The 22,773-nt window shown below is 35.8% G+C and overlaps 3 protein-coding genes and 1 non-coding gene across 4 annotated transcripts; 3 read left to right on the top strand and 1 right to left on the bottom strand.

Annotated features, from left to right (window-relative positions):
• Window positions 1-3,982: 3,982 nt before the first annotated feature.
• On the bottom strand, window positions 3,983-9,903 carry LOC110724729 (coatomer subunit alpha-2-like). Its single transcript, XM_021904179.1, has 3 exons — window positions 9,325-9,903; window positions 7,912-8,406; window positions 3,983-7,403 (listed from the first exon to the last, which is right to left on the bottom strand). The coding sequence occupies exons 1-3, from the start codon at window positions 9,530-9,532 to the stop codon at window positions 4,465-4,467; spliced, it is 3,642 nt and encodes a 1,213-aa protein (XP_021759871.1). The 5' UTR covers window positions 9,533-9,903; the 3' UTR covers window positions 3,983-4,464.
• A 1,464-nt stretch (window positions 9,904-11,367) lies between these two features.
• On the top strand, window positions 11,368-16,544 carry LOC110724728 (S-type anion channel SLAH4-like). The gene is made up of 3 exons (XM_021904178.1): window positions 11,368-12,408; window positions 12,735-13,062; window positions 16,189-16,544. Exons 1-3 carry the CDS (start codon window positions 11,840-11,842, stop codon window positions 16,516-16,518), a joined length of 1,227 nt encoding a protein of 408 aa, XP_021759870.1. The 5' UTR covers window positions 11,368-11,839; the 3' UTR covers window positions 16,519-16,544.
• Window positions 16,545-17,463: 919 nt separating this feature from the next.
• TRNAG-UCC lies at window positions 17,464-17,535 on the top strand. The gene has a single exon. It is a non-coding gene; the product is annotated as a tRNA-Gly (tRNA).
• A 3,755-nt stretch (window positions 17,536-21,290) lies between these two features.
• Window positions 21,291-22,484, top strand: LOC110724507. The gene has a single exon (XM_021903929.1). It carries the CDS (start codon window positions 21,291-21,293, stop codon window positions 22,482-22,484), a length of 1,194 nt encoding a protein of 397 aa, XP_021759621.1.
• The last annotated feature ends 289 nt before the right edge of the window (window positions 22,485-22,773 follow it).

The following is a 22,773-nucleotide window of genomic DNA, read 5'->3' as shown; positions in this document are numbered from 1 at the left end:
CCATCCAAATGGTTGTAAGTTTATAACAATATCAAAATTAGAAATTGTAAATGAATGAAAACGATTCTTTCATATACGGAGTATTATATATAAATACTATTAAATTGGTTTTATTTATTTTATTTTATTTTATTTTTTTGACAAAGAGAAATTGGTAAATAAAGAGCAACTTATAACCTAAGCTACAAGAAAGAAACTAAAATACAAGGCACATATAATTGGTTTTTACTCTTTGGTTGTAAAAATGTAAAGTGACTAGTAATCTTTTTTTTTTTTTTTTGTTTTTTGTTTTGTATTTTTTTTTTTTTTGTGTGTGTGGTAAAAAAAGTGACTAGTAATCTTGATCATATTGTAAAGTGACTAGTAATCTTGATCATATAGTATGAAATTTCGTGGAAACAAAGACTTCCTATGAATCCAGACTCATCTAATTCAACTTTCATATTCTCTTAAAACAATAATATCAAATATAATCAAATGCTTAATCCGTAATTAGCAACAACTAATTAATATTGTCCTTAAGATTCATACATCCAACCTAACTTTAACTTGAGTATATGTTCTTGAGCTAATGGTTGAGGTCCAGGATTATGTTATATACTCTATCACTAAGTACATTATTGAGTGACATAAATGCATGCATGTCGACTATGATGCAAGTTTATTAATTAACGTCCAAGAAGTAAATTATCAGAAATCTTTCATGCTAATTTGATACTTCATACTACAAGGATTAATCAAACAAAGTACACGTGCACTAGCTCGATTTCTTACAAACAGTTTATACAAAACAACATGAACTAATTAATCTGAATATCTAATACAATATTATTCATACACAGTAACAAAATCTCGTATCAAATAGGTTCATCAAAGATGTACTCCGTAAAAAAGATACAAAGTGAGATAGTAGACGACAATGAAAATGGAGTGTTGTTGGTTGTGGTATCTTTTTAGGGTAATAAACAGCTGGATAAAAAGGCTGCAATGCATACACATCAACCTTTCAAGTGCAAATTGAAAATTTCCAATCTGAGCATTATATTGTGTTAATTAAAGAATCCTAAATCCCTTTTTCTTGGTGTTTCTCCTTAGTTTGATTAGATTCTTTATAACTTTTTTTTTTTGTACCTTTTTTATCAACTTATATTAAAGACGTTGTGAGCTGCTCAAATCTTGATCCACCCCCAAGACGACCCCCCTTCCCCCTATCTTCTTTCCTCTTTTGGGTATAAAAGGTAAAAAAATTGGTTACTTAACACAGCTATTTTTTTGACTGTTTTATTACTCATTCCAATATATATGTAGATACTTTTTTGCATGCCAACTTTTTATTTGCTCTTGATGATTTAGAACAAAACAAGCTTTTAAACAAAAAAAACTTGATAATGTACTAATTAAGTTTGCTTTCATGAAAGGGATCATATGTATAAAATTATTAAGTTCGATATCATGTACAGAGTAGTGTTAGTTTGTTACATATAACTGACCTTGAAATTCATTGATCAGACTAGTGTAATCTGTTTACTATTCTCATATAAAGTTTAAATAAAAGATAATGTCGAGCTTCATTAACCACATTAGCTCGTTATCTCATTAGTCATAACACTAACTGAACTGAGTTGAACTGAACTGAAATGAATATTTTATAAGAGAAGGAAATTAGGAGCCGAGCTGAACTGAACTGAAAATAAACATATGAGAATAGGCCCTAAGTTATTAACATGAAGCTAGATAGAAGATAATCCCAATCAATCCTTTTGCTAGCTAAGCCAGGAAATCTCAAGAGATTCATCAATTATATATATATACTTCCTAGTTCCTAAATTACAATAACTTCAACTTACACAATACTTCTAAGTATCTAACTATATACAAGTATGTAACATGCATGTATGGGACAAGAGAAATACACATTTGGTGTAATTACTTAGCATAACATCAATTGCTTAAATTAATCACTATTGGTATAATTACTCTTTGCTCAAGCAATTTTTTATTTATTTATTATTATTATTATTATTATTTTTTTTTAAGTTAGTTAAAGTTAAATATACACATTATAAAACATTAATATTTGAATGAGTTGATTAATAAGAATTAAGAAAGGAAAGGAGTATAACAAAACTCTTGAATGAAAGAGCAAAGAATAACAAGACTATTGAATGAAAGAGCAAACTTTGTTTTCATGAGATATGCATAAGAAGTATACCTTGAACTTATAACCAAACATAGTATCCATAAATGGAAACTACTGTTCATATGTCTCAGTCCCTTTTAACTCCCCCTAAAAATTTTGAACTATTTTCAATTAAACTCTCAGCTACTCATTATTTGGCAGAATTTTGTGATAAAAATGGTCCCCTTATGATAAAAATCATAAAATGGACCCCACATTCCTATCATATACTCTCACATAATATCATAGTGTTGTCCTCCTCATGTGAAGAAGTCCCAAACTCCCAATCATCAAGAGAGTTACTCAATACAAGTACTCGTATAAATTAATACGGATTAATAATAATAAATAAATAAATAAAGGATAAATGTTTACAAATCGGTTTACAAATATTCTCATATGAGGCCGGTCACCCCATGCCATTATGAGGTTATATTATAGGGGTTATTTCGTCAGTATTACACATATTACTCGAGTAGTGTTATATGGGCTTTTTGGTTAGTAGTAGTGTTATATGGGCTTTTTGGTTAGTATAACAGGGGCTCATCGATCAGTGTTATAGAGTTATTTTGTTCTTTTACAAGCGGTTATATGTTGTAGCCATTCATACATACATGCGCTGATCCAATGTCTAAAAAAAATCTCATTTGTTACGACTAAAATGAAACAAAGATTGTATTTTTTTTTTTAAAAAAGTTTAATATAATATGAATTGATAGGGTTTTACTCTTAGAGGTAAATAATTGGGGTATTGGGTGTTACCTGTTACAGTGTATGAATTAAGGTATAAAATAAGTTGGCTCATAAAGCCACGTGCCTACACACATGACCTTTACAACAAGAGCCTAACCTAACTCTTAGCTTCTTGTTTTATCATTATCATTTGGTTAAAATGTAAAGGCTCTTTTTATAGGCTTCTTAAAAACTAGTGCTTTTCTAAAGGATAATGGAATGACTTCTAGACAAAAAATTGCATTTCGTTTGGGAATTGTATAATGTGGGGTTGGTAGCTTCGAAGTTGCATCCTAATCCCAAATTCAGGTCCCCAATTTGTTGTTTGACGACAAAAGGTTAGTTGTTTCATGTTTGTATGATTTGCTTGGACTAGCTTCTTGTATTACATAGTCGTAAAAGTGTTTAGTAAATAGTTGTTATATTCTTATCTGTTTTACCAAGTCCAGTACATAAATGGTTCATCCAAACACGTCCGTTGGCCTTGAACCTAAAATGAGACTTCACACATTTTGAATCTCAGGTATCGAGCCTAAATTCTATGGACAATAGCCCCAAATTCTATGGACAATAGCGGTTTGAAGTTGCTGTAAACTGTAATCCTGTAACTGGAAGATTAGGAGATGCCGTGATGGTATATTGGTATTGTCATGTAAAAATACTCCAGGGATATAATTCTAATACTCCTCTAGTATTATTTCACCCCATACGAGGATACAACCGTACACCTCATATACATTATGTCAAGGTTCGACACGATGCAACTAAAATGAGTAGCAAATTTCGCTACATGCGACAATTTCAGTTCCAAATGGCTTCAGAAGCACGCTGTGCTTCAGCACTGTGCCCAGTGTTATGAAATGTTTAGCCATACATACTTAAAAATCACTCTTTAGAGTTTAGAAATCAAACAAACATGGAGATGGTCAAAACTATATTATCTGAACAAAGGATTTGCCGCCATTGAAGGATACGTACAGCTTACTCAGTTACTCCATTTCCCATGTAGACTTAATTCAACTGATAAATGATAAAATACAAGTAGCAATGCAGCATATGGTATGACAGAAATGCAAAAAAACTTCAACTGTCCATAATCATATAAAATACGACTAGAAAAAGAATTTCATCAAAAATATACAAAATCTATTAATACATCGCAATATAACAGTAACTATAATATGAAAAAGAATCTATTGTGACAACAAAAGTTGAAATAAACCCTTCAAACTTGGTACAACTAGTAGTAGACTAGTAGGTACCTAATTCCTGCCCACAGGATATTAATTCTCGAATCCAAAGAATAGCCTAGGAAGAATTTCTCATGGTTTATTGCACAAAATCACAGTCGAGACTCAAAACAACTAAAAACAGAGACAAGGTATGAAAATATGTGACAAAGAGAAAAAATTAGAAAGAAAATGTAAAATGGCCGGACATTTAAGGGAACTAGACTCATTTTCGATTTCCTACCTCTTTTGCAGAAATTGCATCTAGGAAATTCAGTCCTATAATCGTAAAGTAAAACAGCTCCAACCAGACTGCCAATCGTCCTACCTTACCTGTGCAGAGCAAAGCAAGCCAGATGCATCTGCCCCAATGACTGCGAGATCACAAACAGCACAAATCTGGCCTTCTTGATCTGGCACAAAGCGGGAGCTGCAATAAGGACATGAGATATCCTTCTGACCACGGTAAATAGGTACATAAGTAGCCCCACAAACAACAAACGGATTCCTGAAATCATAATTCAACTGTGTTGAATCTTTCATGTTTCTCTCAGCAGCCACGAGTACTTGTCGTGCAGTCTTTCTATGGTTCTCAACAGTGGGGTTAGTTTCCAAGAGTCGACGGGCAAAATTGGCAGCAGTGCACAGATTTCCTGCTTTGTAGCAATTTGTCATAGCAGTGAGCAATGCAAGTCTCACATGAGGCACCTGAAGGTTACAGTGAGTAAAATAGGCAGCTAATTCCTGCTGTCGAATTGGGTTGTCTTTAAGCTCCCTCCTCTTCAGCTCCATCTTCAAGCCCAGAACATACTCTTTCACTATGGTGATTAATTCTTTGACTTCATCAACCTCTCTCCTTGATTCAACCACTATCAATGGAATTGTATGAAGAATATTGGTGAAGGTACGCAGAGCATCGCTTAACTTCCCAGCAGTTGTTAATTTGTAACCAGTTCTAAGCTTTTCCTCCAATTGAGAGAAACTAAAAACAAGAGCAGGTGGACCCCTCACATTAGGACTGGATGACTCAGTCCATCCCCTCTCCAGTGCCAAAGAAATCACAGGAGCGGAAGCAAAGGCAAGCAGGTAAGAATGGCTGGCAGAAAATAGATCAATAAACAGTGGTTTCAATGGAGCAAAATTTTTTATGCCCAGTTGCCTGGAAAGCAAACGCATAGCAGTGTCAAAACTGCCAGCTGCAACACATTCAGCAGCAAGTGATGACCTTTGGGTCCAAATCTGGCTCACTGGCATTCCTGGAGCAGGTGCCACAAATACAGAAGAACGCCCGTTGCTAGTCACCTTAGGAGTTTCAACCTCGGGAAGGTCTAGATCATCCTCAATTTCCCATCCTACTTCATCATCATTATTGTCATGTACTCTTTCTTCATCATCCAAATCAGCAATAATATCTCCATTTTGCAAGTCCTCCACAATCTCCAAGGCCTCAACCCAATCCTCTGCAACTTCTGCATCCTCATCCTGTGCATCTCTTGCATAATCAAGACCATCAAACATTCCCTTCATGACTGTCAACAATGGCCAGTTTGCACCACAGATTATCTGACTTGGTGGCTTCAAGAGAGATTGTGACTTTCCCTTTGGGATTTCAGGAATGTTATCCCCAAGTTCAGCTGCTAGACGCTCAACAACATCATCTAGCCCATGGACTTTGGCAGTGATATAAGCAAGAGGCAAATGGTCAGCAGCTTCGAGAATCTTAACCCGCTCCTGAACATCACCCAGATAGAGAGCATTGTGGAATTGACCCATAACATTATTTTTCACTTCAGCAATTTTCAGCATTTTGGACAATTTCTCCATATTTCCAGTTATGAGATAAAGGAATGACAGCCTCTCAAAGTTCTTTGTCTTTTGATATGCATATTCCACAATGTCTGCATTACCCTGACGAAGAGCCTCAACCCCCAATCTATACCAATGGGTTTTGTCATCAATCACATTAGCAGAAGCAACGGCTACTTCTATATTACCACTTTCTAAGGCCAGGTTAAAGCGAGTTTTCTCATCCTTCACAAAGTGAAGAGCAACCTCTGGAAAACCCTTCTGCTGAAGATAGGCAATCATTGCTTGGCCACAAAGCTCAGAACGCTTAATCATGCCCATTACCTGGTCAAATCTCTTCCTCAAAAGTGATAGCTTGAAATAATATTCAGTTGCATCGATTGAGATAACACGATTCTTCCCATCTCGATCTAAACAAAATATGGTGTTCCCTGACACTCTTGTGATGTACAGTGGAACGTCAAGAGTCCGAATGATACCATTATCCCCATTAGGCAGACAGTATTTTATGTGATTAAGAGTTGTGTAGATAAACACACCATTGTCGTCCCAGGCCCCACTCTTCACACGGATGGTTTCATGAAGTGTGCATCGGTGATCAAGCTTCTTGGTGGCTATAATTATGGAGTGTTTGCTCAACAAAGCAACACTTTCCATATCATTGGACCAGACAACGTATCTAACAAAAGAAGTCTGAAGCTCCCCAAGCACTAACCTCTGTTGAGGATCAAACACCAGCACTCTGTCCTCAGCCCTGCAAAGAAGGTTTCCAGTTCCTGCATAAAATATAGCATCAGTCAATGCAGGAAGGGCAACCTTTTTCACAATCTCGTTCTTCAGGTTCTTCACAAGCACTTGGTTGCTGCTCCTCTCCAATACAGCAAATTTGTTCCGAGCAATAAAAATCGCTGAGCAGCCAAGACCCCTCTTTGCCTCTTGTACCAAATCACCCCTACCCCAGCCATCTTTTGGTACTATATAGAGTTCATAAGATCCACCATCTATATCAGAAGAAATCAAAATAGCATTTTCAGTTGGACTGTAAGAAAGCGTTCTTGGGCTTTGGTTAAGTATGCTGGCACCGGGTCGACGTATGGGAATGACTTGACTATCCTTCTGAGTTGAAAACTCAAAAACCCGAAGAAAGCGATCCCTTACATAGTATACGAGATCACCACTAACTGCAAAAGCAGGGCGCTCTCTCTCCAACTTAAAGACAATCATTCCACTGTCATGACCAGCAGCCAGAAGGTTCATCTCAGGATGTGCTGTCAAAATCCAAAAGCGATCATGCTCCCTCCTAAATGTTTGGAGGCCAGTTCTCTTTGTGGCATCCCAGACACGAATACTTTTGTCCTCTGAATTTGAGACAATAATATCCTGTCTAGTGTGAAAGAGAACGCAAGAAACATTATTCATGTGTCCTCTTAAGGTGTCCACCTCCCAAGCTTTGGTATCTGCACATCACACAAGATGCATCCAAATTTGCATAAATATAGATTATAGATAGAACTGATCAGGGAACAGCTTATAATAATACTACAACTATATAAAACTTCTTTTTGATGGGTGGTGAATTGGGTTAATGATTCATGATAAATTCTTCTAGTATGTTCTCCAATGTCATTAAACACAAATATAATAAAAATAAAAATGATAGGTTCCTGGTAATAAAGTAAGGCCAGACCTAGCCATAATACTGTGTTTGGTTATATATAAGTTTTTAATGTGGAGTTGCTGATTAATTTCCAATTCACAGTATTGTTTAGTTAAATAATTTACCACTATCTACACTATAACTTCCAAGTTCAAAGTTGACAATACATTGCGCACTCATAGGCTCATAGCTATGGCTTTCTGAGTTTCTGCTATACAAAATTATCTTCCAAACAAAATTTCCACATAAATCTGCAGCTTTAAAAATATAAACTAAACAAAAGGAATTTAAACCGTTCACATCCATACCATTCATACGCCAGATTTTAACTTGACGATCGTCAGCACCAGACACAATCAAAGGGAGAGATGGATGGAAAGAAGCCCAGTTAACTCCTCGATCATGACCCTCCAAGACGTACTTAACAACAGCATCAACACCGCCAAACAGATCAGAATTCATCTGACTCAAACGCAAGATGTCATCAGAAGGAGAAACACCTTTCTTCCTCAAAGAACCAATATCCCAAACACGAACTGTCTGATCCAAAGAAGCAGAAACTACTAGATCTTCCTTGGGATGAAAGGAGGCACACATAACATAATGATTGTGTCCCGTCAGCACAGAGATACAAGTACGTGATTGCCAATTCCATATCCTTATGGTCTGGTCATCACTAGCACTGACAATCCAAGGAGATTCATGGTGAAACTGGACAGTACGGATGTAGTCAAGGTGTCCTAGAAGAGTAAATAGGCATCGATGCAATTTATAGTTCCATACTTTAATCTTATAGTCATCCCCTGCAAAGCCGTCAAATAAAGTGTATCAAAAGATACATCAATGAGTTGCAGAAAAATAACAAAAGGAAATCCAAAAATGGCAGGGGAAGATGATTTATTTCAGAGGTTACATTGCACAAGAAACTACAAAAACCAACGCAGCCAGTCACGGAACAGAATCCATCATATAAATGCAAATACCCGAACAATAAAGTAAAGACAATGCACTAATTATAGTTCTCAATAACACTAACTATTTAGAACAGGCTAAAACAATGTCTGGTTATTAAATAGTGTAAGTAGTTCCCTACATTCCTACAAAGATCAGGTTGATACCCCAAATGAATGACCATTCAATTGGTAAGGTATGTAAACAGCCCAGCAACCATATCTTCGGATCCGTTAAGATTCATAAACTTCAAGCCAAGTTGAAGCAGTGACATGCCTGATGCCTCAATAGCAGCCATCGTAATTGATCGATGAACAAACTACTGATCCGCAAAAATCCTAACGCAATCGGATTTAAGCACGCAGATCCTCAGTCATACAATGCACATCAGTAATCAGATACGAATACAAAAGCAGTATCCACACCATATATAAACACACCTCATCACTCACACTCATCAATCACACATACGAGCAGCTCGAATCCATATCAAAACTCGTCTACGATCCATCGCGTTAACTCCAACAAATCACACAAATGCAGGTCTATCCAAATAATCAAATCAATAGATCTCTAAAATCCAGAAACAATCACTATACAATACAATCGAATCTAAACTAAAATGAACAAAAATGATCAAATTCATCGAATTAAACAAACCAGTGAATCAAATATGCAAAATCCTCAACTCAATCAACCAATGTACATCAATCTAAACATCAAACAACTCAAATTAAAACTCGCCGACACTCAAAAGATGATAAGATTACCTCCAGAAACAAAAAGAGGCTGAGTTTTATGAAAATCGACGCCTCGAACCGGACCATCGTGTTCGTCGAATCGATCAATGAGAGTACCCATACGATAATCCCACAATTGGATCACACCGCTGTGTAAACTCGCCAAGATCCATGGACGTTTCGGGTGGAAACTCAGTCCCTTCACTCGATTACTCTTCGTTTCGAATTTCGTCAACATTGTTCTTCAATTCAAATTTCCAGAAGAACAGCGATCAATTCATAAATTTGCAGAAGTGATCAATAAAAGGATTGGTGATTTCAGATCGAAATTGAAAGAATTAAGGATCAAATTGAAATTGGAACCCTAGAATTGATTGAGGAAAAAGGAGAATGTGAGATTGAGCTTGAAAACTCAGATCTAATGTAAAAATGGCGAAAAATGGGAGGTGATTTAGGAGGAATTCGACATTCTAGTGAGAGAAAGTGTGAGGAAGAGAGAGAAAGAAGAAGGAGGTTTATAGATCTGGCTTTGGACCTTCTAACAGCCGATCCCAGTTTTGGTTATGAGTCTGGATGCGCGGGGTATGTAATTGTTTGTAATAGGGACGTTTTCGGATTTTTCTATCGAGTGCGCTTTAGAAATGAACTAGATTTAATCTCGTGTAAATGTGTAATGTATGAGTTTTTTCTTGGTAATTTTGAAAATTATTTTTGGCCTCAATGTTAATGTTAAAATGAAGATGGCTAATTGCTATTGGATAGAAAATTGCTATTGGTTATTGTTTTCTGAAAAAGTTAGTGATAATAAAAGGGTAGGAACACGTGACATCATGATATGCAAAGTTCACAATTTGTAAGGTAGATGTGTAAGACATTTGATTGAATGGTTCAATTTTTTGATATTGGCATAAAACTTCATATTATTAATCATTTTTTTTTACGAAATGTCACTCAAAAGATGAATGAAGTTCATACCTCGTGCTAAAATCAATTGAGTTTAGCATTAGTAAGGTATGTTCCTGCTTTCTACGACTCTATGTGATATGTCTTACCATAATTTTCAAATGATTCAAGCATGACTCCAACCCATATAATCATATATCATGTTGTGCTTACGTGATGTCATGATTAGACCAAATTTCATTAATTTTGTCATTTCATACTCGAACATGACCCTACAGCATCGTGTACACAGTATATCGGATTGACCTCATGTTATAATACGTAGTATATTCTTTTGTTTCGATTCCATCCATCTCCTAAAGTATTATTGTCTCCAAAGAATTAGAGAAGTTGTAAAGCTTTAAGGTGTGAGATTCGCTCACAAATAAACATAACAAAATATTCCATGACCCTAATTTATCTTATGTATAATCACCAAAGATGATACGAGTATTTAAAAATAAAACCGTTAAGTTATTGATAGGTAAGAACGATTTTTGAGAACAAAATCAATCTCAAAAGTTGTTCTCACAAAACGAAAAAAAACCTAAATAGTGTCATGGTCCAGACGCAGAAGCCCAAAATTATAATATGGTCCTTACGATAAAGCCCATTGAGCGAGTAATGGCCCATATTGCTTAGTTGGTGGTGAAGTAAGTCCATTTGATAAGGGAGGTAACTTTCTTTATGAATTTAACTATTTAAGCAATTGTTCAACTTGATTATCTTTATATTCAAGTCGTGAATGATTATTGTGGGTTGATTACCATTAATTGCTTTATCATCTTTACACTATGATTTTAATTACTATTAATTGACAATCATTGTTGACATGTTATTACTTGTTGTATGTTAGCAACTAGCAATATAGTTTTGCTAACCCCAAAAAGGGCAAAACCCATAATTTTAAAGTCCTAATACACATTGGACTCCATGCGATAAGTATGTCATTTTCATGTTTGCATTTTTACTTGAACAATGTACATTTTCTCCCTTGTCTAATTTCACTTTCTTTTGGGATGTTTCAATTTAATCGTCTAATATCCTTTCAAAGAAACTTTTATCAATATTTCCATCAAAAATTAAATCTCATATTTATCCACCCGTCTATTTTTCAGCTACATACGACTAAACCTTACGTAAATACATCCAAGACAAAGTAAATCGAGACGGAAGCAACATTTACCCAAGACAATCAAAGACAGTTTTATTATTATTCGCCAATTACTCCATAGTTTGCTTTCACATTCACGCCTTTTTCTTTGAAAACAAAAAAAGAAGTTGCTTTAATCGTCAGCAATAAAATCACCTTAACTGGTTCCCACCTACGATTAGTACCGTACTCCACCAAACTCCTCCCCCATAAATCAATTCAAGTCCACCCCAAATTCCTCCATCCTCTTTATTTTCCAACTTGCATTGCATGCTTCACATCTTCTTCTAGTACCATTTTATTTAATTCCATGCTATACCCTTTCTTTTTATTTTTCTTTGAAATATTAATTTTAATTTGTCTCATTCATATAACTTTTTCTTATAAATACTACTACATACTATTCTTACATTACATTCCATTCTCACCTTCCACACAAAACATACATCCATGGAATTCCACAATAACAACCCCTCTCTCCCTCCACACCCAACCCTAATCGCCATCGGTCCCGGCCCCTCCTCGCCTCCTAACCACGATCATCATCGATGTTTCCCGGTCATGATCCGCTCAATATCATCCATCTTAACTAGGTTTCATGCAGGCTACTTTAGGATAACATTGTCCCTAGGAAGCCAAGCGTTACTATGGAAAAACCTAATTGAACCTACTAGTCATAACACTATTAATCCATTAATACAACATCTTTTTCATAGGTTTCACCCTATTACATTTGTGTCTTTTTGGGCATTTTCTCTTGTTGTTCTTGTTTTTCTCTCTTTGGTTTATCTCTTTCGTTGTATCTTTCACTTTAACATGGTCAAGGCCGAGTTCCTTCACCATGTTGGTGTAAATTACCTCTTTGCCCCTTGGATTTCTTGGCTCTTACTCCTTCAGTGTTCGCCGTGGGTTGATCAAAAGACCGGCGTTTACCTAAGCCTTTGGTGGACTCTTGTTGTTCCGGTGGTTGCTCTTGATCTCAAGATTTATGGCCAATGGTTCACTACCAAAGGAACAAAGTATGACCTACTAACATATACAACAAATTATTAATATTTTTGGAGATGTAGTGTCTCACTTTTGTGTATCAAACTTGTATCATTGTTTCCCACTCATTTTTATTGGTTGGATTTCTGTTTCACTTTTATGTCAATTATTTTAAAACAGAGGAAATATACTCAAATTATTATCTCCTTTTATAAATTTAAACAAAAATAAGTGATATATATTATAACAATACAAAAAGTGAAATTGGCTAAGTATAAGTTCACCTAAAAGTTTTTTCTTTTAATAAAACTACGTTTTAAAAGTTAAATTTATAACTTACTTTCATGTATTAATACAGGTACAATCTTACTGCGGTGGCAAACCCAACGAGTCAAATGAGTGTGATAGGAAACCTAGTGGGGTCGACAGCGGCGGCACGAATGGGGTGGAGTGAGACAGCAATGATACTATTCTCCCTAGGAATGGTACATTACTTAGTGCTCTTTGTGACTCTCTATCAAAGGTTGTCGGGGAGCGATAAGCTCCCGGCAATGCTTAGACCGGTGTTCTTCCTATTCTTCGCGGCGCCGGGGGTGGCAAGCTTGGCGTGGGGGTCTATATCTGGAAAGTTCGATACAACTGCGAAGATGCTATTCTTTCTATCTGTCTTCCTCTTCATGTCTTTGGTAAGAATTTGCGGCCTATTATATTGCTTTCAAAGTACGGGTCAATAAATTGACCATTTTCTTTAACTTTGTTTATTTTTCAAAGAAGAAAAAAAAACACACCCTGGTTTGGCGTTTTTGATTGCGTAGGTTCCTGTCATTTTCTGCATGGTTTAGAATCTCTGGCTAGATTTTTTATTACTATATCCATTTTATATTATTTGCAATAATTAGATATTTTTTCTCTCTAATATATATCAAATCGTTATAAATAATATGAAACGGGAGAGTCCGAACTATTAGGGTGTATTATTATTAATTTTTTTATGGTAATTTTAAAAAAAAAAATTCAATTAGTCCGTATTCTAGCTGTAGCTTATTAGCCATATACTTAGATATTAACAATAAGTAAATAAATAAAAATGGTCCATAGTATTCGTTGCCAAGAATAAAATATACTCCCTCCGTTTTTTTTTATATGCATCACTTGGGAATGCACACAGTTTTAGGAGATAAATATAATATTGTGAGTGGATGAATAAATTATTATAATAAAAGTATGATGGGGACCATGAAAGAGACAAAAGACTTGCGTGGACTTGGTCCACAATAATATTATTGTGGACCCGAGGTTTATAAACACGCAACTAACATTATATTGAACATAGTAACCTTTAATTTTTATATAGTAACCCTATTTTTAACATAATAACCTTTATTAAAACTAATATAACGTTTAATATTATTGTGAACTTAAATTATAACGTTATGACCCTAATTTTAACATATTGATTTTTATTATTCATATTAACCGGTATATAAAATATTTTATTAAAAAAATTAACCTCTTATAGCCTATATATAACCAAAATAACTTTTATTTCAACATAGAGACCTTTTTTCTATTATAGTGACTCTTTTTTTAACTAATAAAACAACCATAGTTTTCCTGATGTTAGTGGTCCACAATGAATTAATGTGAACCAGGTCCATTTAAGAATTTGTATGAAAGAGAAAGTATGTGAGAGAGAATAAATATTTTATTATTTAAGTGGGGACATAGAAGAGAGAGAAATGATAAAATAATTTAAGTGTCCCACGTTGGTTGAAGAAGAGAGAGGTAAACACTTTATAAGGCTAAGGGGCTACTCCTCCTATTGCCATATGGTTTTGGGATGGAACCTCCGTGTACTTGTGAAGTGAACTCTCTCTCTCTTGGTTTGCGGGTGCGGCCCAGACCCGCATTTGACATGGTATCAGAGCCAGACCCACGATATGTAGGTCCGTGTGAGGGGGAGTGAAGAAGCACTCTAGCCCGAAAAATCACATGAGACAAAGTTAAAAGGGACCTTACATGTGAGGGGGAGTGTTGAAGAATAAACCTCTCAAGTGTCACCACATGTAAGTATCCCACATTGGTTGAAGAAGAGAGAGGTAAACACTTTATAAGGCTAATGAGCTACTCCTCCTATTGCCATATGGTTTTGGGATGGAACCTCTTTGGACTTGTGAAGTGAATTATCTCTCTCTTGGTTTGGTTTACGGGTACGGCCCAGACCCGCATTTGACAATCTCCTAAAACTATATGCATTCCTAAGTGATGCATATAAAAAAAAAACGGAGCAAGTATACCAATATCGTGAATTGGCCTAACATAGATTTATCATTTATGTGATCACTGCAGCAAAATTGGGAAGATGGTACGGTCCTACTAAGACTACCTGCCAAGGTTGTCGTTATTCGTTAAGTACAACTGTACTAGTCTTAATTTTTTTTATTCCCTACTGTTAAACTACAAGTATGTTTTTAAAACGTTTGAATTAAGAGTAGAGTATTGATATTTTTTTTTTTTTTTTTTTTTTTTTTTTTTTTTTTTTTTGAGGAAGAGTATTGATTTTATTTACTCCAATATCTTTGCTTTAAAACCATTTTACCTAGCTTTAAATTGATGGAATATATGTCGTATCATCACCAACAACAACTATTTGTAAATTTTTGTTCCGGGTATCAGTAATCTTTATACGAAGTACTACAACTAGTCGTAACTCGCAAGTATAAAATTTTATCTCTTCACAAAAAAAAAAAAAAAAACCGCATATGTTCTCATACAATGATATAAAGCATGTGAATTTGAGACTACAAGGGAGTTATAATATGATGTTACAACTAAGTGAAGGATGAACCTGAAGGATTTGTTTAGGTAAATTTAGCTTTAGAATTTTTTTTTAATTGTGTAGAAGTATTTTCTAGAAGGTTATTACTTCGTATTATGTTTTTTCCGATGGAATATGGGTTTGTCTATAGAATATTTATTCCACAGGGGAGGTAGATGTGTCCTCTAAAAAAAGTTAGGGGAAGATCGAATTAAACCTCACGTATGGAATCAAAACCTTTAATATGTCCCATCTTAGGTAGATTGGTCGAATTCGAGATCAATACAACAAACTCTAAATAAAAGACTTAGATTTACCAATTCAACCCAATAAGTAGACCGAATGTTTGAATAATATCATACATACAACTATACAAGTATATAAATGCATCTTAACATCACATAACATCTCGTGATTTGAATAAGTAGAAATGGTACCTGAAATTGATTTTGGCACACCCTAAATTGATTTAGGCACACCCCTATGTGAGAAGAGCATAGAAAACTGTGATCTCAGATAAGGGTGTGCCAAAATCATTTCCCCTTATAAAGTTATAAGATAGTCCAATTGAGAGTGAAGTCGACTTATCACATTTAAGTACTTATAGATAGTCGTTGAACAGCATGTTTGACGTATACTTGACGGTGGAAATTAATGCAAAATTTTCCACAGTTTTTGCCAAAGTACAAACTGTATTACAGTCCAAATTGTCCAGCTAATTGTGCATGTTTTTTTTTCCAAGCCTCGTATAATTATAAGGTTTTCTTAAATTCAATGTTTATTTAGCTTTAACATAAACTAGTAGCTTGAAAAGATGGAGGGATTTAAAAGGAGCAGTTGTAAATAGTAAAAGGGTTAGGAGTTACCATCCTAAACTCAATTATTAATATCATTTAGGCAAAATATGATACCATTTAAATATCTAATGAATAAAATCCAAAATCCATTTGGATTATCTTCGCTATCAATATGACAAACACAAAATTTGAAATAGGTATGCAGGCCATTACTATTCAAGAAAGCGATGAGGAGGTTCAACGTGACATGGTGGGCATATTCGTTCCCAATCACGGTGTTAGCAATAGCTGCCACAGAATACGCAGAGGAAGTAAAGGGAAAAATAGCAGATGTATTAATGCTGATTCTAGCATCAATGTCAATGTTGGTCACTTTCAGTTTGGTCATACTCACACTATTCAACTCCAAAATGCTTTTGCCTGATAATGATCCTTTTTTTAGTTCTAGTGCTGTCACTCCTGTGCCTCATCATTTACCTACTATAGTTACTCGTACAACTCCTTTGGATATTCGGCGGAATTATTAAAATTGGAAACATTTTTTGGAATTTAATTAAGTTTGGTTTCTTATTAGATGATAAATGATCCGGGTCAAATTAGGATTCTCTTTTTACTCCAATTGCTATTAATTGGTTGTTTTGTTAATTATTTTATTCAGTATATTGTATATTCTTAGTACAGAGTATGATTTTGTTATCAATTAATCTTATCATATGGAAAAGCATTCACTATATGTATATTTCTCCAATTGGTACTACATTTGAAATTATGACAAAATTATAAGTTGTTCAGTGGTATAAAATGTGTATATTGTTTTTTTCTTCCCGTTAATTTAAGCCTTTAAAGACTCATGATATAATATGTCCTCTCATCTAAACAATTATTAAAAAAAGACAAATAATAAAAATTTGTGAAATTATTATTTCCAATCATTATCATCTCGATATAGATCGAACATGCATATCTGTGATCAGATCATACAATGAAATTCTATAAAGCAAAAACATATAACATGCGTGTTTTAAGGCAAGTGATTTATAATACTTCTATGTTTTATTCACTTGATTTTCGATTATCTTATCTAAACTTACTTGAACTTATTTGAACATTATAATTTTTATATATATAAAAAATCTTAATTTACTTGTAATTAAAACTTGATAAAATCTATACCCGGGGGCGTTGGATAAGGTAGCTAAAAGTAGAAAGATTAAATTAAAAAGTAACGTTAATTACACCGATCGATGCGTGATTTTGTCATGCTTTCCCACATTAATACCATTTTAGATAATATTTTAAATGTTTATCCAACGCCATGATGGCTTTTGTTAGCAAGATTCTTAAAACTTAGCTAACCCCCATTAAAACTTATTTATCTAAACTCGAAGAAATCAAGATGAACTGAATAGGCCCTTATTAGTGTAGAAACATTTTTCGATAATTGGCCAAGAACGAGATGAAAAACATCACTAGCGTTTGTAGTCCAACGGTTAGGATAATTGCCTTCCAAGCAATAGACCCGGGTTCGACTCCCGGCAAACGCATTTTTTTTCCTTCAAATTTTAGCTACCAAGAAAAAAGAAGAACGAGATGAGGTTAAGTACTTCGTATTTTTTTTGGGTGCTTTTGTTTTGTATAGCTCAATAGCTGTATTACATGCATCATTCTTTTACCCTTATATTATTATCTTATCTAACTGATCAACTTGTCTAATTTAGTTACCTTTTTACTTATGTTTTAATTACTTTATTTATATTATTGGTTAATGATGATGCATCCTTGAACTACCTATTGCCAGGCCAAGACCTTAACACCTTAATCACTTCTTTGTCTTACAAAAATCAAACATATTACATGCACATGTCGAGTTGTCGACCCAAACAATGGCACTAGTAATGAATTTGTTAACTTCGTATTCAAGATATATTTAATAGACTTTATTTTTCTTATCTGAATTTTTTCAAATCACAAAGTAATTAAATTGAATGAAATTAGTCTATAATTAGCATTATGGAATTGTTCACATTTACTGAATTGAGCTGAACTGAATCGAAAAGAGCTAAAATGAATATTTTATGAGAGAAGAAAATTAGAAATTGAACTGAACTGATTAGAGCTTAATTTAACTGGACTGAAATTAAGCTGAAGTGAACATGCCCTATCTATTCTCTATAGTTTCACTCGAAAATCTAATCAATTCCCATTTTATAGGAAGGCCCGAGAAGAAAACTCACAATCATATGCATAGATTTAATAGAGCATCAAGAACATTACTACCACCACTAAATTTTTTTAGAAAAATTACTCATCTTCAATAGATCGTACGTACAAGGCAGTACAAAGTAAACTCCAAATTTTTTTTCAAAAAAAAAACAAAAGTAAACTCCAAAAATACTAAACTATTTTAACAGAAGACAATCTCAATTAGACTTGTAAATATAGTTAGTTGTATACTATCTTACCAACCTTTTAAGTACATATTATATCATTGATTAATGAGTAATGTACTAATGTTAATTAACAACGGTATTAGAGAATTAAATTATACGTAAAAAATCTAAATTTGTTGGCCTACATTATCAATTGATTTGTGCATAACATGTAACACACAATAACTCACCATTTGGACTAATAAGATTAAAGGGTTTTTAATTAGCTAGGGTATAGCATAAAATTTGTTGAATTTTCGAAGTGGCTTTGTGTCTTAGTTAGGTGCCTCAAATTTTCTTATGTCGGTACGATTCTTGTTGGGACCAAATTTAATTCATTCGTAGGGTTTGTACCACAAGCTACCTATTCTTCAAATGGATGCAATTTGGTTGTTCCTTCGTCATCATCAAATTAATTAATTTTTGTATCCCATGATCCATGAATATGCCTAATCAAGATACTACAAGGAAGTAAATGAAGTGGCGTCCACAAATGATGTTACGTAGGGATGTCAGTGGGGCGGGTCAAGTAGGAGACCCGCCCCATCCCCGCCCCACTAGAGCGGGGATGGGTCTCGATTTGGTGGGTGGTGGGGCGGGGATGGGGATAAAAACCATACCCGCCATGGGTGATGGGGCGGGGGTGAATTTTAACTTGTACCCGCCCCATCCCCTCCTCATACCCACGTCTATATATATTAACAAGCAAAATTATATACTTTATACTATTTTATAAAATAATAATGTGAAATATAATGTTAGTTATAATACTTTGTACTATACTTATATATATATTATAAACAAAAATGTGTGTAATATTTAAAATGTTTTTTTTTTTAATTATAATCCGTATTAATTACGTAGGATTGTGTATTTAAGAGACGGAGATTAGGTGGGTCTTAGGTGGGGGATCAGGCGGGTCTTTGGTGGGGATGAATATCCAAGTGGAGGGTGGGGCGGGGATGGTTTTGGAGTTGTACCCGCCGGGGCGGGGATGGGGATGAACATTGGACCCGCGGCGGGGATGGGGATGGGGATGAAAATTTTAGGTGGGGATGGGGATGGGAAGGCCAACATCCGCCCTGCCCCGCCCCATTGACATTCCTAATGTTACGGATTGTTACTTTTTTTTTTTTTTAATATCATACGTGTTGTGAAATTATGTTGTGAAATTACATTGAGGCTGATTAATAAATGGGATATATATATGCAAAAATGATGAACGACAAATATACAAGGGTAAAGTAACATAAAATAATTGAAACCTAAGTCCCTCGTCTAGGGTTTAGTGAGTCCTTGTCTAAGGATCGTAGTTGAGTATTTCGTAGTGCAATCAATTAAATTCTTGATCCCTTTCCACAATTCTGATTACCCTCATTCTGATTATGGAGTCTAATTTAATCAAAGAATTCAAGAAATTCCAATTGACGGAAGAAGAAGGAGTGATTGTTGGAGCGAACGTGGAGGAGGAAACATAGGCGATTGCAAATAACCAATTGAAATTAACCTTAATTGGGAAACTCTGGACGGTCAAGCCTTTCAACTCTGAAGCTATGAAACGAACCTTGCTGAATGTATGGAAATTGAAGGACGGAGTCGCAATTAGGATGGTCGAACAAAATTTGTTCATGTTCCAATTTTTCTGTATGGACGACAAGGACAAAGTTATCGAAGGTTGTCCTTGGTTCTTTGATGATAAGCTGCTGGCATTGAAGGAATTAAGCGGAGAAGAACAACCCTCAGAAGTGTTTTTCACTCACTGCCCGATGTGGATTCGATTGCGAGACGTACCTTTCAATAGGCGTAATGTTACTGTGATGAAGGACATTGGTGAGATTCTTGGAGGGTTTCTGGAACTTGATGATACTGATCCTTTGGGATGGGGGGGAGTATATGAGAATTAAGGTGAATTTAGACATAAACAAGCCAATGAGAAGAGTAATATTCATTGCTACTGGTGCTTCATCCTCGAAGTGGATTGACTTTCAATGCGAAAGATTGGCTGAATTTTGTTTCTATTGTGGCAAGATAGACCATACAGAACGTGAATGTTTGGCAAAGGAGGACTGTGCAAACTCATCTGATGAGGTGGTTTACCAGTATGGCCCGTGGTTGAAGGCTTCACCCTTAAAAAAAGCAAGAACCTTAGGGATTGACCGCGAGAAAGAGAAGAAGTGGTTGAGCTCTCTGTCTTCGAGGAATTCAAGCCGCAAGATGTGTTACAATGACCCTGACTCGATCAAATTGGGTCCACCTGGGGCTGCTCGCAAGCTGCTCTTTGCTACGCCCTTGAAGGATGCTGATTGCTCGAACATGAAACGCAAGGAAATTACCCTCACAGCTGTGACTGACCCTATCACTTCCAAGGTGGTCCTTCGTCCTAAAATTCTGATTAAGGAAACTGAATCAGAGGAAAATGCTGAGAACTTACAGGGGATTGAACAACTAATTCCCAACTCAAGTGAGGTGCATAATCTGGCTGATGAATCCCCCTTGGTACCACCTGGTTTCGACAAGCAGCAATCCTAGAGCACATTGCAGACCATTGGCAACGTTGACACATCTACCACCAGCTTCCCTTTGACAGAAACCCAAAGCAATCAGGGAGTTAGCCAAGTGCCTGCAGGAACAGCAGAGAAATTGAGTGTTGTTGGCGTCTCAAGGAGAACTTGGAAGCGTATTGACAGAGATTTTGACAGCTCTATGGAGGACCATGACATTCTTGCGGGTAAGAGGAAACTTTCTGACGATCCTGTTAATGTAGACTTAGAGGTGGCATCCTTTGGGAAGCGAAGCAAATCTAGCCCTGGGACGCTCCTTTTTGCTACTAGTCTGGCGGAGGTTGACATGGTTCAACCCTGCCCCTCGCAATGAGTACCTTATGCTGGAACTGCCGGGGGTTAGCTAATTCTCGGGCAGTTAGAGCACTACGAAAATGGTGCAATCCTCTTGTTCCTGATATTTTATTCTTGTCTGAAACTAAAATCAATAAAATTATTGCTGAAAATAAAAAACATCAATTAGGTTTCCAGTATTCTTTTAGTGTTAGTAGTGTTGGACTTTCTGGTGGTCTGTGCATTTACTGGAATGATTCTATTGACTTTTCTCTTGTTTCCTACTCACAAAATCATATATGTGGTGATGTCAAAACTGACAGTGGAACATGTTGGCGTTTTGTGGGTTTGTACGGTTGGCCTGAGACAGGTAATAAATGCAAGACTTGGACTTTGATCAGAACCTTGTGTGATAATTTTGAAGGGCCGATTTTATTTGGGGGGGACTTCAATGAAATTCTGTCTTATGATGAAAAGGAGGGTGGCGAGGACAATGAAAGGAGTGTTATGACTCCTTTTCGTGACACACTGCAAGATTGTGACCTCCGTGACTTGGGATATGAAGGGCAATGGTTTACGTGGGAGAGAGGCTTATCAATGCGTACTCTTGTTAGGGAACGTTTGGACCGTTTTGTAGCTAATACCAAATGGTTTGACTTGGTCACAAGCTCATTGGTGGAGAATCTTATTCGAGAAAAGTCTGACCACTCGCCAATTTTTCTGAAACTAGGAATGCACAGACGCAAGAAAAAGAAGAAAAAGAAAAAAAGGTTTCGTTTCGAAACCTACTGGTTACTTGATAATGAATGTGAGCAGGTTGTTCGGGGAGCGTGGAGTGGCAATGTAGGAAGAGTAGAAGAGCGGGTTCAGGATGTAGCAAGGGACCTTCGAATTTGGAGTTCAGCCAAGTTCAATGATCTTGGGAAACAAATAGATGAGCTTGAAAAAGAGTTGAAAGAAGCAAAAGGTGAACCATTATCTGATGAATCCTTAACCAGGTGTGCTAATGTAGAGAAGCGTCTTGATGAGGCGTTTGATAAACAGGAGGCGTACTGGTATTTGCGATCCAGAGCAGCAGAGATCAAAGATGGGGATCGTAACACCTCTTACTTCCACCACAAGGCTTCACATAGAAAAAACAAAAATGAGATCAAAGGCCTTTATGACACAGATGGAGTCTGGAAGGAGGAGCAGGAGGACATTGAGAGGATCATCCAGAGCTATTACTAAGACTTCTTTTCGGCTGGGACCCAATCGGATGAAGTTTGTGATAGAGTTCTTGAATCGATTGATACACTCATCACTCCGGAGATGAATTCTGAGCTTCTACGACCTTATGTGAAGGAGGAGATTTTTGCCGCGCTGAGTCAGATGCACCCTTGCAAGGCCCCAGGACCGGATGGTATGCATGCTATATTTTTTCAAAAATTTTGGCATATTGTTGGTGACGATGTCTCAAGGCTTGTTAGTAATATCTTACAGGGTAATGAATCTTTTGGCTCTGTTAATAATACTAACA

Source organism: Chenopodium quinoa, unplaced genomic scaffold (genome assembly GCF_001683475.1).
Source record: "Chenopodium quinoa cultivar QQ74 unplaced genomic scaffold, ASM168347v1, whole genome shotgun sequence".
Classification (NCBI taxonomy): domain Eukaryota; kingdom Viridiplantae; phylum Streptophyta; class Magnoliopsida; order Caryophyllales; family Amaranthaceae; genus Chenopodium; species Chenopodium quinoa.
The sequence above is the reverse complement of the archived record's forward strand: the minus strand, read 5'-3'. Positions and strand labels throughout refer to the sequence as shown.